The following is a 17,935-nucleotide window of genomic DNA, read 5'->3' as shown; positions in this document are numbered from 1 at the left end:
AGATAAAATTATGACTTACTTTGGACTTGGCATAAAGAGCTTCCCTTAACCCCCTGCCCAAAGGGATACTGCAGTTATACTACATACCCATAGGCACCACAAGGAAAATTGAAGCTTATACCTAATTAAGGTTTTATACACACCAGTTCCCCCAGTAAATGCAAATTTTAACAAAATTAGACATGTCATATGTTGAAAATGCTCATGGCAAACAATCATTTTGCATTCCTGCAAATAAAATTGTTTTATACTGTAAGCTGGAGGCGAGTGTAACTTATTTTTGTAATAAAGTTTTTATTTTTTTTATGTGTCATTAATATAAATGTGTGTTAGTACAGAGATCTTCTGGTTAAAAACTTAGAATCGCACACATTTCAGTATGTTTACTTGTATTTACATAATTTTTAGAATAGTGGTTGCCAATAGCCTGTATGTTTCACATTAATTGATTTTTTGTTGTTATCTTAATAAACCATTTTAGTATGTTGTATGTCAATTACTGGGATAGCTGGGACATGAAGTGTAATTTAAAATTGTCAAGTATTCATTGGAATATGTAAATGTGCCTTGCCAGTTTTGAACTTTAAGACAAAGTAAGTGAATGATGGTGAAATGAGTAGTCAATGCGTAAGAAACATTTGCTACCACAGTTTCATATACTGCCCTTGCTAAAGAAAAGTAACTTTTTCCTCAAATTTGAGCATAAAAGTATACGGTTGCGTTAGCTTCTGAATTTTCAAATCTAGTGATAGAATATTAGGCTTATGGAAAGTGGGTTTGCTAATTGTAGCCTTAAGTATAATTTTGAATTTCAATGTAATCCTTGGTGCTGGCATTCCCAGTGCCAAGGAGTTTAAATGCTCCCTTCAAAGAGGTTGCCATGCCTACTGGCACTTTTACTGTCATACGGTTTTATAAGGAACACTGTCAAGATGTGGAAACCAACTTTGAACTTACTATAAAATGAAAACACTGGGGGCTATAGGAGAGGGGAAGTCCTCAGATTTCTTAATCTTGAAATCTCTCCATTGCTGAAAAACTTAAAACACTTGTGGGATCACAAGTGCTAGTGACTAGTTCTTAGTCTGGAAATGTGTTGGGGGCGGGGGGGGAATATATTTATGGAATTATAATAGTTGATGGAATTGCATAAAAACATTGCTATTAAGGCACTACGTGTGTTGAAATTGTGGATCATATCCTTAATTTCAGCTCTGATAAAAGCATGGGGGACTACTGTTAAAAAAAAAAAATCAAAATTGACAGGAAAGTGTTTTTTTTTAATGGAATGCAAGCAATGGTGGGTGAGCAAAATATCAAGATCTTGACAGTGTTCCCTCTAATTATGAACTCAAGCCATTATAACTTTTAAAATTAAATATGATTTGCACTGTTCTGATATTGGTGCAGTTTTTTAGCAAAATGATCAGAAAACTAAATTGCATGTGGTGATTAATATTGTGGAAAAAAACTAAAATCAAAAAACTGTTATTTTCAAAGCTTTAAATTTGATTGTGTAAAGAAAAACCATTCATTATTAAGTGGAAATAATGGTGAGAATGGGCAAGTGCATATATACAACATCAGTTTGTTTGCACTTGGGTGTTGGTAAACTTGAAATGTTCTACAGCAATAACGCATCTCTTACTGGGTGCTTTGGTGACAAATGGACATGTAACACATTCTTTTTGGCATGTTGAAGGCAAGTGTTGACTTAATGTATTATGCTGCCTCTGTTTATTCTCATGGGAGGCTTTCTTTACTGAAACACCTGCACAGGTTTGAGTATGAGCTAGCATAGTTCCGCATTGGTTTGTAATGTGTTCCTAAATTTCAAGTCTAGTTGAATTTAATAAGAAATTGGAAACTGCTGCTGCTGCTTAACACTTCTGGTTTATAAACACTCCAATACACAGCTTTTTAAATTATACTCTTGTTTTAATATTCATTTTTGTTTGAAGGGTTTCATACAGGACATAAAACTGTACTACTTTTCTTTTTTTAAGTTCTTAAAGAGATTTGTTATGACCCAGAACTTAAGTTTGTGTTTTTAGTGTTGGAGGAAGGCTGTTGTTATGGATATTAAGACCAGTTTCTGAATTTCTGCATTGTACCACTCTACTGTCTTAAAATCATAAATAAGGAATACTAATTCTGTTCTTGTTGGGAGTGAGGGGTATGACACAGTTTAAAATAAACTTAGCCTCCTCTGAAGGTAGGATTCCCAACTGAATATTTCAGGATAGAAATGTTATATGGCTGCAACTCTTTTTCCCCTTGTGCCTTTGATAATTCTTCAGAGGCTTAACTTTTCTTTTCAGCCTAGCGGTTATTTTGATGCTTCCATACATCAGTGAGGGGAGACTTTTCTTTAAAGAAGTAAAACTGAAAGGCAACATGGACATAAACACATGTGTAACATTTTCTGAAAAGAGTGTGTGTTCAAGTTGATACATTTGACAAAATTAAGACTCTTAGTCCCTCACTTGCATTAGTGAAAACTTAGTGGAAAATATTAATTGTTTACAATGGAATAGCAGGTTTTGGAAGTAGGCAATAAGGCAATAAACTTTACAATGTAGTGTTCTGAGAATTGACATCAGTAAAGTTGGAGCTTGATTTTGTGTTTATGGCCTGAAGCTTATGAATCCCAACTTTATGACTGGCTGTAAGAGACTTAAAAGTCTGTCTTTGCCGAGTGTCTTGCTGAATTAACTCCAGCACCAGCACATGACATCTCTTGGCTGGGGCTAGTTAGTTGCATTAGTTGGGCAGAGGAAACACCAAATGGTACTTTGTCATTTGCTCTGTCAGATAAAAATGATATGTTGTAACAGGAGAGGAAGTGGAGCTGAATATTCCTTGATCCTTAGTAGGGGTAGTGGGGGGGAGGAGAAATAAATGATTGTTACTTTACAGCCACCTAGTGCAAACAAACATAAAGCTTCCTAGAAGCTCTGATGTTAAACATTTTCTGGGTCACCGATTTTTCACATCGTCATCTAGTCAACACTTTGCAAGTGTTTAATTATACTTACTCGTGTTATAAAATGAAAGAGTGACTTTTCTGTGGTGCTCCTTTGCCTTGACTGTTACAATAGACAGATTTGTTGAAAAGTGCCACTAGGACTAGCTTGTTAGTTTACTTGGAATTTGGAGAGAGGGGTGATTGTCTCATGTAATGATATCTTTTTCTTGCCAATGTTAACTGGTTACTAGGTTTTTTCCCCCCACAAACATACATATTTTTAAATGGCCAGCTCTCAAGTGGATGTTGCATAGCTGACCTCATCTGGAAACATTGGGTGATGTTGATTATTTAAAGCTATCTTCATGAAAGCTTCTTTAGATGGTGAGACTTCCAGGGACCTGGTAAAAGCTTTTTTTAAAAAAAAAAAAAAAGAAAAAAGTACCTGTGACAGTCTAGAAAACAGAGTCATAGTATGTAGGTAATAGGTAATTAAAGCCAGCTTGAATATTTAAAATTTGAATCACAAGATATGCTTTGGTTCCAAGAGTTGTTTCATTCCTGAATGTTCATGAAACATAGTGTTTACTCCAGAGCCAACACTTATTTTTTGACAGTTGTTTAGGTAAAACTTGCAGTGTCAGAAATCTGGATTCCCTCTAGTCTGATACATTTGGCTGATTAATGGTGATAGTTTACTATCTCTGTTTGCACAGTTAGTGTGACAATAAAAGTCTACTTGTTTTGGTCACTAACATGTAGAAAAGACATTGAATCTTACTGCTTATTTTCTTTGCACTAAGGAAGTTATGAAATGCATTCTTAGTTCTGCTACACAGCCAGTAGAATAGCCTATGCCATTTGACTGCACAGAAGATAATGGTAAGTAAACATAGACATTCTAGTACTTAAATGACTTGCGGTACCTAAAATCCAACTTCGGTAGACTGTTCAGTTGACTCCTTATCTGCAGTTATTAGGGAGGTTGTGGGGTTTAACTCTTCAATTCTAGTGTGTCCACTTCAGTGCTAAGTGAATGTTGCGTGTAGATCTGTTGAGTGCAGTCTGATACTGTTACATGTTAAATACTTTAGACGTAAAAATCTCCGAAATGTTTCATAGATAATTCAGTATGTATTTTTAAACTGATGGGCTAGCAATCATAGTAGTTAAAGGGAATTTCCATGAACACAGTCTTTGAAAGCCAGGAACTGACTATATCGGGTCCTGAGTTCCTGGTTCCAAGTGTAGCATTTCCAGTTGTTCTGCCAGCTAAAGTAACATTTTTCAGATTTTTTTTTTCTCTTTAGTGGGATGAAGAATGCACGTAATTCTGTCACTAGTAGTGTTATTTAAAAACTATTACTAAACATAGCTAATTTGGGATTAAAAAGCTTCCTCTGTGAGAATTTCAACAAAGGCAATTTTGGAGATACCCATTAGTAAATTAGGGCTTCTCTTAAGGTACGGTTTCAGTATTCTTAAGAATGAAGCTCTGTATTACAAGACACTGGTGAGAGCTAGCTTAAAATAAATTATAATTAAATCTTTTCATGATGCAGATGTATCACAATTGGAAGGTGATTTTAATCTTTAATGATACAGCATTTGAGATGACAGATAAAAATACCTAGTCCCTGCATCTGGAAAAGCTGAAGTGGCTATCAAAGGACTTGTTCCTTTTTCAGATTGTGGTCAAAGGCTACCTTATTTCTTCCAGTGCAAACAGTTGTTCTAACAAACTAACCTGTTTCCAATCCACACTTTTCAACAGGATTTTTGAGTTTTGTATATGTGCTTAAATTGATATTTTTAGCAGAAGACAAACCTCCAGTGACAATCACTGGTATGTATGTGAGTAGTACTTTCACCAAGAAGTGACCAATATGTAACTTGACAAATGAGTCTAGACAAACTAGTCTAGTGAAACTGTCCTTTATTCATACTACCTACACTTTTACAGAAGTATGTTAGTTTATGCTTGCTTTTGAATTAGTGGTATGCATAAAAGCTACTTTGAAGAAAGCCGCAGCATGTACATTGTTAAAATCTGTCAGAATTTGCGAATGAAGAAGTATGCTGCAGGTTTCATGCTAATGGAAAACTAGACTTGAGTATAAAGTGTGTGTGTGGGAATGTCGTAACCCTTCTCACTGGAAGTCCTGAAGGTACCACAAGCTTTAGGTGGCTTTAATCTTTAGCAGTGAATACAATGGAAGCTGGATTCTTGTAGTTGAGTAATCTCTGCTGCCTTGCTCCACTGTGTTTTCATAATGCTAACACAACCTCTCAGAAAATTCTTTTTAAAAAATCCCATTATGGTATTAACATCAGTGAGATCAATCTTCCAGTTAAAATTAAGAAGGATCTGGAAGGTGTTAAATCCATTGGATTTAAAGTAACATGTGTGTGGTGTTTGCAACTTGGTTTTGCATAGAATTGATCTTAAAATGGGAATGGTGTAATAAATGGCACTTTGCATTTTTTTAATGGTATACTAATCTGAAATATATAGAGTTTGGTTTGCTGATGTTCTGAGCCATTCAGGTGGTCATGTTTCTGTCCAAGAAAATGATTTTAGTATTTGTATGGCATAAACTGATCAGTAAGTCTCAGACCTAATAGTTGTTTCTTTGAGGTAGTTGGTCTTTTCTTAGGTTAACTGTTGAAATCAGTATGGATTTCTAATAGGAAGTAGAGAGTTTTGTTTTCTTAACAGCAGTATCTAAACTTGCAGAGTTTATTGCCCTCAATGTAACATTTCTGAAGAGTACTGCTTTCATTGAGTAAAGAGTGAGGAGGAATATACAGGTTAATGGTAAAAAATCATTGGCGACTAAGCTTTTGAAAAGTGAAGCCTCCGAGTTTGTAATGCGCTTTGAGGTGCGTTACGGTGTACTCACCATATGGGTACAAATGGCATTGAGGTAAATCAGGTAGTGGTCATGTCTCGGCAACGTTAGCTCAAAGTACCTTCGATGATGACCTATGCTAAAGCAGACTATTTAGTACTGAAGTATGCTGAAATGCTTGTGTAGTTTTACTGTGGAGTTAGTAACGAGCAACTAGGACAGTAACTCCAGTACAGCAGCAGGTAGATGATGATCCACTCAGATTTTTGTAGTCTCTGGAGGAACAAGAGACAGTCATGCGTAATGTGTTTCAAGCATCTCTTAAATTTCTAAGTCCTTCTGAAGCATCCTTTTTCTACTTTAATACATGAAGATGAAAACATGTAAGGTTCAAATTCTGCATGCAGCTTAAAGATACGAGGATGCATTATCTTAGCAATTATGGTTTTAAGATCAGATGGCTGGGTGTAGTTAGAGCCCAGTAATCAAGGCATGTATTTTAGAATCATGGTAATTTTTTGACTCTGTGAAGAAAGGCCCTGCTATTAAACAGATACTCAATCTATCTTGGAATCCCTGTATCTAGCAAAAATGCATATATTGGAAAAAACCGAATGCAACATCCCCCCCCCCCCCCGCCGTCAGCGAAAGGTGTTTAGGAGGACTTGAATATGCAACACTTTCTAAGGGCATTCAGGTTAAATAGGTGATAGGTGTTGAATTCTTAGATCTGGGGCAAGTGAGATGAATGTGATAATCTTGGAACTTCTGCCTCTCAATCACATGTTAAAAATGATGTAGAGAGATCTCGGGTTTCACAAATAAACTAAAATTGTGTTTAACATTCAGGTTAAAAAAGAACAGACATGTCTTGATGTGGATATCTTGAAGGGCAGCAAGTGTCCCTCCCTGTGAAAAGGGAAACTTACAGGGTCTTCTGTGGATACCTTGGTTTTTTCTAAAGCAGTGATGACAACCAGAGGAGTTCCTCCTCAGAGGAATACAAAGGAGTATATTTGTCTTGTATTTAAAAGGTTGACCTAGGAGTGATAGAATCACAAACACTCCCCACTTGGGAAAGCTCTTAACAAAGCATATGCTTGTTTTCTCCCTGAGAAAACGTAACGTGATGGAACAGTTGGGAAAAGAAATCATCTACCTGTGGGCACAAGACCGCCACTGAATGTGCCTGAACTACACTACTGGCAAGTTTGTAGTCTAGGGTTAAAGGCAAAATAGCCAGGGAAACAACCTGGCAAACCAAGCATAGAACAACCTCATTTAGCTGTGTTAGCTTTGTAGGATCTTTCCTGCTATTAATCAGTCTATCCTTTTCCTGTGAAAGGTAGGTACACTCTAAGCCAGGCACCATCTAGCAGCCACACTGCGATGTGAAGGGAATGTCAGGTGATGGATCTTGTCCAGATTCAAACATCAGGTCGAAAGCAGACACAGGGTCCTTGGATTACATGTCAAAAGGTAAGAAGATCCTGTCCTGGCTGTCATAATCATCTGGGCCACTTTATCTTGGTAGAAATTTCAGAAGAAAATTGGAAGTATCCCTGTAAGGGAGGAGGTTTTGAAAACAGCAAAACATAAAAATGGTGGAAAAAAACCCCTGTTACTATACCTAATGCTGCCATTTCAAATGTCCTTTTCTGAGAGGTGAGTGATACTGTAGAGCTGCTGTTTGTAAATATGCTGTTTTGAAGTGATGAACTAATAGTCTCAGCCCCAAGGGAGCAAGAGCCAGTCTTGAATATCTGATACACATGTTCCAAAGATGGACCTTTTTTCAGTATAGGTGAGGAGTTCTTCCATCTCTTACTGGTATAACATGTTTGCCACTCACTGCTCTTAATCCTTAAAGGGTGGACAAAAGTAGGGTAACTGAGAAAAACTGTTTTTAATAGGAATGCGGTGTTCATAGCAAAGCTGCAGGTAGTCTTGATTTGAGTGTCTCTTAATGCAGGGGACAAAATGAGAACAGGTGTTCCACTTGTAAAGCTGGGGTGAATCAATAACAACTCAGCAGCCCCTTTGCAGATTTCAAATTCAGGATGGGCCCGAGTACACCAGCTTCTTGTACAGAGTTGCATTTTTTTTCTGGAAAAGCATGCAATCCAAGCCCAGCATCCTGAGAGAGAGAGAAGTGCCTGATCGTTTCCTGGGAGTAGGCCAGGACTTTTCACTAAAGACCTGGTGGTGCAGGTAGCCCAAATAGGTGTATTATACGCTGGAGGTGGTCTTCATGTGCTCAGAAGTGAAGGTACTTAAAACATATGTGCTTGGAAATAGACATCTGGGACCTCAAGAGATAAGAAAGAGTTAAGAGCCAGTATGAAGGTTGCTGAATTTTGTCTGAAGATGTGCAGTTTCCTCAAGTCTAGGCTACAGTTTACATGTCTTAATATGAGAAAATAGACTTAATGAAAAAAGGCATTTTATTCTAAGGCTGTCAAATGCAAAAGCCTGTATCAGATCATAAGGTAGGAGAAGGCTGAAGAAGGAATGTGGTAAGGTAGAATACACTTGCCAAATTTTATTTTGTCAGGATGGTATCTCCTTACTGAGTTAAAAGAGAATCGAGTATAGGTAAGGCTTTGCATCTTGTTCGTCAGCACTCAGGAGCTACAGAACCATTGTTTTTATAGACACCTTTCAGTGGGGAAAAGTTGTCATTTTCTCTGCAGGTGAGCATGGTGAGCAGCATCTCTGAAGACTCAATGGGAGATGGGAACGTTCCTGACTGTAGAAGTAATGTGAAGTGAGCATCCAGTGGAGATCGGTGCATGTTCTAAGTTCTTGGTGAAACTCAGGTGAGCAGCTTTGAACTAAGACACCTTGGACTAAATGCACTAACTCCATGTCTCCTCACTGCCAAAACAGGTCCTCCAGTTAATCCATTATTTCAATTTTGTTGCTTTCTTTTGCTGGCTTTTAACTATTGCCCTTGGGCTTCAGTGAAGAAGAGAGTCTTTACTGTATAGGTAGCTTGACTTCTCCAGACCTAACAAACAACTGAAGGGGAAGATAGAGAGGGGAGCACAGCTGGGCATTGGTCCCCACCATTGTGGTCCAGAACACCAGATACATGGGCTTTTCAGAATCGAGACTGGTATTCCAAGTTTCCTGATCATAATATATCCCAGAAACACATTGGATGTAGACACTGCACCACAGTATGGTGACAGGTTAGTACTTGATCTACAGTTTACCATATCCAAGCTGATTGGTCATCAGTGGAGAATTTACTACTTGTCCTAGATAAATAATGGTTATGAGACTCATACATGAGCCTCTAGGAACCTGGATGATCTTGGAGAATCCTTTCTCCATTTTGATATCTTCTGAAGAAAGATCTACTTTCTCAAGGAAAAAAAAACCCCAAATTCTTCCCTCTTGCATCTGAACTGTACTGACCCCAACTTGAGGTCTGTCTGAGGCTTCCCAGTTCTGTGTGATGTGTTATGAGCTGTCTTAAATTGAAATCCCAAAGACCTTAATCTTCACTTGTAATGCCAGGGGACGGGGGTGGGAAATACTACAAACTGGACCTACAGAGAATACCCCAAACTTGAGATGAGACTGGAGGACTCAGAGCTCCTTAAAGGGAAGAAAATGTTATTCCTTACAGTTTGATATGAAATACGGTAAGCTGATTTTCATATTAAAATGCCCCTTTATTAATATATACTTAAAACCATGTATGTATCTGTGAAAGAGGAAAAACTTCATGCCTAGCATTTTAAACCATTTCTTTTATACTTCTGTAGAACAACAAAGATGAGCTGGGTAGCTTATACAGTAGCAAGTCATTCAGTCACAAATCAGAAATTGATGTAGGAAGCTTTAGAATAATACTGAGTGTTAATAATAGTCCCCCATACAATATCAGACCTTAGTAGCTCCAGTGCCTTTCCTAGCTAGGATACTAGTTACTTAGAAAACTAAAAGCAAAGCAAAACTTTAAGTAATGGAGTTTTGCAGAAAATTAAGTCTTCCCAAATAGTTGTTGTTTCTTGATTTCACAATTTGTGCCTTTTCCAAACAGCTCAAAGTCCTCTCACCTGCCTAAGCATGCATTCACCCTCCCCAAAGGGGACTTTAGGGAAAACCACTGTTCAAGTGGCAAGTGTGCACCGTAACCAGGAACTGCATTTGCAGAACATCTGGAGGAATCACAAGTAACTGTTCTTCGCTGCTCCGGAAGAGAGACTGTGGCTTTCTGTGCTGCCAAGGTATGTCTGCTGATAGGCCCACAGAGGGGTTGTCTGCTTCTACAGAAGCACCATTAACACAAGTGCTAGTGGTGAAGTGGTATATAATAATAGATCACTTTTGTATTAAATCTGCCAGCATTTTAGGTGGGGAAAAAGGTTTCAGGAACTTGCACAGCTGTCTGATAATTGATTGATCAGCTATGAGCTGTAAAGAAGCCTGGCCTTGTAGAGCTTGGTACTAAGCCCCACTTCTTAAATTCTCTCATTAAAACTATCATATTCCTCTTGTAGTGGAACTTTACCATGGAGCTATATGTTCCAGTTATACCAGAAAATAAGTAATACAGGCAAGCTGCCCATGTGCTTCAAAAAGTTATTTTCAAAAAGCCTCAAAACTCATTCTTACGTATGAGAAGGAACAGCCCTCTGTGCAGGCTCTTTTATAGTATCATCTTGTGCATTCTGCCTGTTAGCGTAAATCAGAATGTTTTTGCTTTTGTTGTGCATTCAGTAGTCTTGCTACGGAAACATAACATTTATGTCGTATTGCTTTTTGTTTTCTCTTTAAATGTTCTGAAAATGCCTCAGTTTTTGCAGTACATCATTTAAATGGAGGAGAATGTCAAAGTGACTCCATACACCCTCAGCCAACAAATGGTAAACAAAACAATATCCTGGTTATAAAATTGGTTTGGTAACAATTCTTGTAAAGCATTTGATAAAAAACTTAACTGAAGCACAAATAACTTTTTGAGGATGATAATGTTGTTTAACTCTTACACTATGCTGCTTTTACATACTTCATGTTGTCGGAGAAACTGGTTGCTTGAACTAAAAATATCTCTGTGGAATTCTGACCTGACAAAAACACTCAAGGCATTTACTGCTGTATCCACAGAAGCTGAATCAATGGGCTGCAGGATACCAGCTTGCCAGTCACCAAAAAAAAAACCCCACAGATCTCATCACTATGTCTGGGTTTACATGGTCATTATCAGCACATCCAATGGACATGTTAGTACCAGTAGAAAGCTGTCTTACTGCAGCAGCCTCTAGTCACAATTAGTCTTTTTCCCACTTTTGACAAGTTCTGTGTGTTGATTAGAACTTCCCGAGTATGTGAAGACTTCAGGTCGGGATTTTTTTTCACTGTTTTTCTTCTAAGGTGAAAAAAATGAATGCATCAAAAACTAGAGCTGTATCCAAATGAGGAAAAATGGATCATAAATCTTCATAGGCTAAAATGTTAAAATGCAGTGAGGTGGGGCAAAAAATAGTTAAGGAATAATTTAAGAAGGCACTAGTTCTACTAATAAAAATAATTTCAAATGCTATTTTGTTGAACAGTTTTTTTCTCCCCGTTGCAGCCTGTCCCTACTCCAGCACTACAAAACAGAAGAGATGATAAAATTGGAAAAGGATAGGGAGAACAACAAAGATGGTAAAGGGTTCAAAAGTGCTCTCATGTGAAGAACAATTCACTGGAGTAGGAATCTTCATTTTGGAAAAGACAGTTTGTTCAGGTGGCCAGCATGTTTTGATAAAATAAGTAGCAAATGTGCTGAGTAGGGAGTGATTTTTCACTGTCTAACAAAATACTAAATGAAACACACGAATGTTTGGAGAGCTGTATCTTCACTGACACAAGCATAAATAAGTGGCGGAACTCATTGCTGCAGATTTTTGTGGATGTTGAAGTTCATGGCTATTCAGAAAGCAACTTGAAACTTGGGAAAAAAATTATTTCACAAGATATCCCCAAGATTGCGAATCGGCGTAAAAGAATGTTCTGGGGAAGTATTACTATATTCTTGCTTTTACAACTTTTTCCTAGGTATGTATCCCCTGATGGCCATCATCACAAACAGGATGCTCACCTAGCTGAACCTTTGCTGATCCAATACAGCTGTTCTACGAATCCATCAAGTATCTATGATGAAAAACTTACGCTAGCTTTAAATTCTCAAGGTCTCATCATAGTTATGAGGCACAGGTGCTGCAACACTGCAATAATTTAACAGAAACACGTCATCTTAAAAGGATTTTCTTGACACTTTTTAATTCAGCTGAAAGAAGGGAACGTGGCTCAAGTTCCTCCTCAAACTCCCTACTTGAAAATTTCCCCTATTGACTTCAGAGCTGGGCAGTGGAAATTCCCTTCAGGACCTGACACAGCTATTTTCATGAAATGTGTATCCAGGGCAGGGTTTTCTTTATCCTCATAGTAAGTAAAAAGCTTAATTTTCATTTAGAGCTCTTAAGTATGTGCTATGGCATTGTTTTAACTATTTGCATTGGTGCAGCTCCTTATCTCTTTCACAGACTTTTTGTTACAAATTCTTCACATCCAGCTACCTCCCCTCTCCCCTTCCTCCCTGATAAGCCTAGGTTTTTGGAAGGAATTGTGTTTTCCAGATCTTTTCCCCTGCACATACCAACCAATTCAGCTACCTCACTTAATACTCGATTAAGGTGCATATCCAGAGAGCTTATCTTTTGCTCAGGTGAGCTAATACAAAATTTCCATAGACTATACCTTTGCTAAATGTTGCCACAAACCTAATATTAATTTCTTTAAGCATTTTTCCAATGTCTTCTGTGTAGGTCTAGTGCCTCTCTTTATGCATATTCCATAATGGTGTTTTTTTTCTGTTATTTTTTTTTGTTTGGTTTTAATTTTGCAGGTCCCTATTTCTTATTGCCTGTAGTCATCTTCTACACCCACCTTGCAACTTTCTGCTCTATATCCTTCTTTAATGTCCCATAAACTGTAGTTTATGACAGGACAAATTTTCATCTCTAATACATAATATAAATTCTCTCCAGTATCTAGTCTGTGGAAGAATGTATTCAGAAAAATCCTTTTCATGTAAACAATTTGAAGAAAAGCTCTGTATATATACTAGTGTTGCTCTGACCCTTTTTACTTTCTCCTTGAGAGTTAGAAGTTCCTCGAGGCAAAAATGCCTCTAGCACATTGGCCCCCCCCCCCCCCCCCCCCGCCCTTCTTCCCAGTGGTACATTTTCCCAAATGGACCTTGCTTGTCCTGGTGAAATTCTAACATGTTCAGCGCTCCTCAGCACCTCTGGTTTGCCCAGCATCATTCCTGTTGGACATACTGAACTGATCCTCTGGAAACTGTCTCACTTGAAGTGAGTTCTTTTATTTGAATTTCCTTACCAGAACAGTCTCCCTGCCTTTCTTCCCCTGTAAGTCTTTATATTGCCTGGTGCCAGTCACTGACTTCATGACTTCAGTCGTAAACACAACCTGGTAGGTATCGTCAGGTCTTCTAATTGAATTGTATTTTACAGTCTCTTAAAAAAAAAAAAAAAAAGGTAATGAATATTTGGGTGGCCTGTTACAATTGAAACCCCTTAGCCTTTCCCCTTCAACTTAATTGCCTGCTGAATCTGTTTCTAAAGAAACAAAATTTTTAAAGCTGTGTAATATCAGTTGGCAATTCATCCCCCTGCAATTGTGGAGACCAGTGATCTTTTGAGAAGTATGTTGCCTGTCTTTTTTTAAAGAATTTCTCCTTTCTGCCTGCCATTTTGCTTCTTGCTGTTCTGGAGCAGCTGAGCTCCCCCATTCTTCTAGAAGACAACTTGTGTGGGATTTTGTCCCGAATGCCATAAATCTGTTAGCAATTTATTAACTCATTAACAAATGAATGTGACTATTTGTACCAGTAAAGCTAATTTTGTTTACCTAAATGCTAATTATTATCCTCCTACCCAAACCAAATCAGAAATGTGTATCAGTCGGTCTCTACTCTCCTCTGAAGTTTCAGTGTTCCTTTAATACAGAAGGGCCAAGAAACCCTAAGTGTCAATTTTCACCTTGTGTTTTTTGCATGCAGCTGAATTATCTCACAGACTGAAACCAGTAACTGTTGATGGATGCCCTTTAAGTTCTGAACTTAAAAGTCAAGTCTGAAGTGCCTGCTAATGCTTAATTTTCTTGGGATTTGAGTCACCAACTTCAGCTTCCCTTTTTTATTTAAGCTTAGCTATTTGCTAAATATTTAAAATCAATGTTCTGTAAAGTTTTCTGCAAATGGTTGAAGTTAAAGGTTAATATGAAGCCTTCTGTTTAAACTTCTGGAAAGGGTGCACAAAAATGATCAGGGACTTGTGGGGAATAATTTATAAAGGAAAATTAATTCCTCATTGGGTAAATATGAAGGATTACATTATGTAAGTTAGCCTAGACAACTGTATCTTTGAAAAAGATAAATTATAATGCCTTGAAAAGAGCAAAAGCAGACTTGCAGAGTAAATTAAATGCAATCAGCTGGTGAGAATCTGTGTATTATGGTACACTGCATGGTTTATTAAAACAAGGGGTTTTTAAGCTAAAGAAAAAAAAAGCACTTTGGTAGATAGTCTCAGCCTTGTAACTGATATTAGTCAGCCAACAAATTTAGCTTTGTATTTTAATTTATGTTGAAAATCTACACCAATGTATTTTTTCAATGCTAGAATATGCAATGTTCTGTTGCTACTTAAAATAATATGGAGAACTCACTCCATAAGACGACTTGTAGAAGGATCTTTCACTTATCATACATTTTCAGTGTTAAAATAAAATATAGCTTTCCAGAATAACCCAGTCCTGGCCACGTTGCTTCAGAGCCCACCTCCAGATGCATGTTTTCCCTTTCAGTTCTCCAGTTAGATGAAGAGAGAAGACTTGCTGTGTTGCTGGGGAATGGATAAAGTTCTTATTTCTCACATAAAACCAAGAGAATTTTGAAAAGCTTGGTGTTGCCAATATTTCGCTCTTGTTCTTCCATACTTTATTTTGTTGTTTGGAAAACAAGCCTCAGCTATGTCTTTCAGTATAAGCAGGACAATTTGAGCAGTCATAGGGCTGAGGGTTACAGAGGGTGACAGGCAATGCTAACAGTGCTACCTCCAGCAGAGCAGGATGGGATGAAGCAGGTTGTTGTAGTGTCTGCCCAGCTGATACTTCTGTGAATTGAAGGAAATCACACAGCTTCTCAGATGATAAAGTACAATTAGTGCCAAATGTGAATGTGGCGATTTTACACTAAATAAACATAACCCTGAACAATGAAGCTACAAATGAAAGAAACTTTACCCAGAGTAGAGAACACAAATGGAAGCAGAAGTTTGACTTCTGTTCCTGCTGGTTTGCTGTGCAAGTCACTTCCTGTGTTAGAGATATGTGATGCTGTGACATCTTTATGAAATGTTTTAAGAATGACAGATTTTCAAAAGTTATTCCTTATTAAAAACATTGCAAAATAAATGACTAAAAATCACAAGCAGTAAAGCTGAGGGTAAAGTAAGCAGGTAGCAAAAAAATGCATCTTCTGAAGAAAATTAATATCCTCTGAATAGACTGCATGGAGATTTGCTGTGTGTATGCACCCTATTTGTTTGGTTTCTTTCTAATAGAAAGCATGTGGACCGATGTGAAATAACGCTGTGCAGGCGCTCTTAAAGAAATTAAAGCTGACCCTGGGCTTTTGCCAAGCTCTCTGAGAAAGGTCAACATACTGAAGTCAAACTGCAGCATTTCACCTGCTCTAGAGGTCAAGGGAAGTGTTGCATAAAATGACAAAACATCTGAGCAAAGATTCTGAAAGCTATTTTCAGCTTTTGATTTCTAGATATTGACTCACTTTCCAAATACTGACTTTTCCTTAACAGTATTGTTGCGGGGTTTTCACTGAAGATTTGTAAGCACAACTCTTGTGAACAGAAGTATTTCATATGTACTCACGTACCCTTTGCCCAAATACGCCTGTGTGGGGCTATTGCAAGTGAACATAAAAGGCAACAGCAACTTCTCAAATCAACTCAAAAATAAAAGCAGGCGCTTCTCCCTGCTCAGGTCTTTTTCATATTTGGAACTCTGAAGCCCCTCTGTCAGTAAGATTTCACATAAGTTGTTTAAGCGCTTTTATTTTGTCCATTGAACTAATCTTCCCATAACCAGTAGTGTTGTATAACTTTGGGCTTCCTAAGACCGAGTACAGAGTTGCTGAAAGCATTCAAGCAAGTTGAAAGCTTGTGACTTGTGCAATAGCTAAAGACAGTTATTCCTGTGAAGTTGGCTTTAAATTGTTTTCACTAGCAAAAAACTACATTCCAGAATTAGCATATTGGCAATGTCTTAACCTTGTACACTTACTGATGTTAACGAGGGGTCTGTTACGCTTCCTACCCTGTTCCTTTTCTTTACAAGCAACTACGAAGTTTTGAGAGGTGTTTACATGGTTTTGGTGTCCCAGTCACTAAATGATTTCGTTCAGTCATCACCTAAGTATAGAGCATTTAATCAGATGTAGCAGCTTCTGGCTGCTCGGCGCTGGGAAGCCCCAGTTGTCCTGAACCTAAGTATTTATAACTAGGTAAGCTTTCTGTCATCAGAGATCTTCTATTTACAGGGCTTAGCACGCTATGTTACGCAGCAGAGCTGGAAATGCCACCCGAGCGCGTCAGCGGAGGGCTGCTGCCGGGAGGATCTCTCCGGGAACTTCCCCCGCATCCGACCCAGCTTGGGGGCCTCCCATCCTCCTCCGCTCCCCCTCTCCCGTCGGAGAAGCGCAAGGCGCGGCCGGCCCTGCCGCCGCTTCTCCCCGCCGGCCATCGGCAGGACCAGCAGCCGCCGGGCCCGCCCGTTCCCCTCCCGTCCCGTCCCGTCCCCTTCCCTTCCCTTCCCTCCCCACCACCCCCCCGGCAGGCAGCAAAGGCCGAGGCTCCCGCAAGTCTCGGGGCGCTCCGGCTCCAGCGAGGCCGAGGCTCGCCGCGGCCCGCCCGCCCCCACCGGCTCAGCGCTAGCCGCGCACGGCCGGAGCGCGACGCCCGCCCTTCCCCCGAGCTGCGGCGCCGGGTGGAGGGGGTGTGGGGGTGTGTGGGGTAAGGATGGGCGGGAGCGCCCGGCCCGGCAGCCTCACCGCGCTCTTTGGGGCCGGGGCCGCCTCACCCACCTCCCACCGCCGCCGCCACGTCGGGCTGCCCCCCTTCCACAACATGGCGCCCGGCCTGCCTGACGACGCCGGTCACGGGGCCGCCGGTCACGTGCCCCACCGGGAGCGGAAGCGGCGCGGCCCCGGCCCGGCCCGGCTTCCCCGGCTGGCTATGCCGGCCATGGGCTGGCTGCGCGCGGCCGGGCAGCGGCTGCGGCAGCGGGCGCGGGGGGCCGAGGTGCTGCGGGAGACCTGCCGGCAGTACCCGCTCTTCTGCTGCCTCCTCCTGGGGCTGGGAGCCGCCACCCTCCTCCTCAACCGGTAAGCGCGCCCGGTCCGGAGGGCTGGGGCTGGGGCCCGGGCCCGGCCCGGTGTGAGCGCTGGTACCTTGTCACGCAGTAATCTTCCCGTCCTCTCTATTTATCTAAAGGTATCTGCACGTTTTAATGATCTTCTGGTCGTTTGTGGCCGGCGTAGTCACCTTCTACTGCTCGCTGGGGCCGGATTCCCTCTTGCCCAATATTCTTTTTACAATAAAATACAAGCCCAAGGTAAACGCGACTGTTAACCTTCTTGCGCTTTCTTTAGATTTGGTAAGAATTTATGCCGGGTGGCGATTCTTGTGTAATTCTAGCTGCTCTCAACAGCACTACACCTCCGCGCAGCTCACGTCCGCCAACTGATAGACGTTTTGTAGCAAATGTACAATGATTAAGACTTTGGATTCTTCATACGTTTCTGCATAGTCCTGTCGAATCCATGTGTGGCTGTAAAACCCATTGTTGGGAGTGTTCACAGGTGTTATTTTCTGCTTCACTCATTTTTCGCTTTTGGCATTTGAGTAGCAAGCAGTTGAGATATGACGTAGTTGTATTCTCTTTTATCAAGGCTTTTTCTTTTCTAAAGATGCTTTTCCTTTGGCAAGGCAGCGCTAAGTCTTCTTTGCTG

At 40.0% G+C, this 17,935-nt stretch overlaps 2 protein-coding genes and 1 long non-coding RNA gene across 9 annotated transcripts in view; all 3 read left to right on the top strand.

The window, feature by feature from the left end:
* SYNCRIP (synaptotagmin binding cytoplasmic RNA interacting protein) overlaps window positions 1-1,928 on the top strand; it is a 41,808-nt gene extending 39,880 nt beyond the window's left edge. For all 4 annotated transcript variants that reach the window (XM_069804809.1, XM_069804807.1, XM_069804811.1 and 1 more), the window contains exon 12: window positions 1-1,928. This exon is cut by the window's left edge. The gene's annotated coding sequence lies outside the window, so the exon portion shown is untranslated.
* Window positions 1,929-4,678: 2,750 nt separating this feature from the next.
* Window positions 4,679-15,904, top strand: LOC138689548 (uncharacterized). Its single transcript, XR_011328405.1, has 2 exons — window positions 4,679-7,299; window positions 8,514-15,904. It is a non-coding gene; the product is annotated as an uncharacterized lncRNA (long non-coding RNA).
* Window positions 15,905-17,111: 1,207 nt separating this feature from the next.
* Window positions 17,112-17,935, top strand: part of SNX14 (sorting nexin 14) — a 57,687-nt gene continuing 56,863 nt past the window's right edge. For all 4 annotated transcript variants that reach the window (XM_069804802.1, XM_069804800.1, XM_069804801.1 and 1 more), the window contains exons 1-2: window positions 17,112-17,308; window positions 17,418-17,538. In XM_069804802.1, coding sequence (XP_069660903.1) covers window positions 17,160-17,308; window positions 17,418-17,538 — 270 coding nt within the window. In that variant the 5' untranslated portion in view covers window positions 17,112-17,159. The remainder of the gene's footprint in view (window positions 17,309-17,417; window positions 17,539-17,935) is intronic.

Source organism: Haliaeetus albicilla, chromosome 17 (genome assembly GCF_947461875.1).
Source record: "Haliaeetus albicilla chromosome 17, bHalAlb1.1, whole genome shotgun sequence".
Taxonomy (NCBI): Eukaryota; Metazoa; Chordata; class Aves; order Accipitriformes; family Accipitridae; genus Haliaeetus; species Haliaeetus albicilla.
The sequence above is the reverse complement of the archived record's forward strand: the minus strand, read 5'-3'. Positions and strand labels throughout refer to the sequence as shown.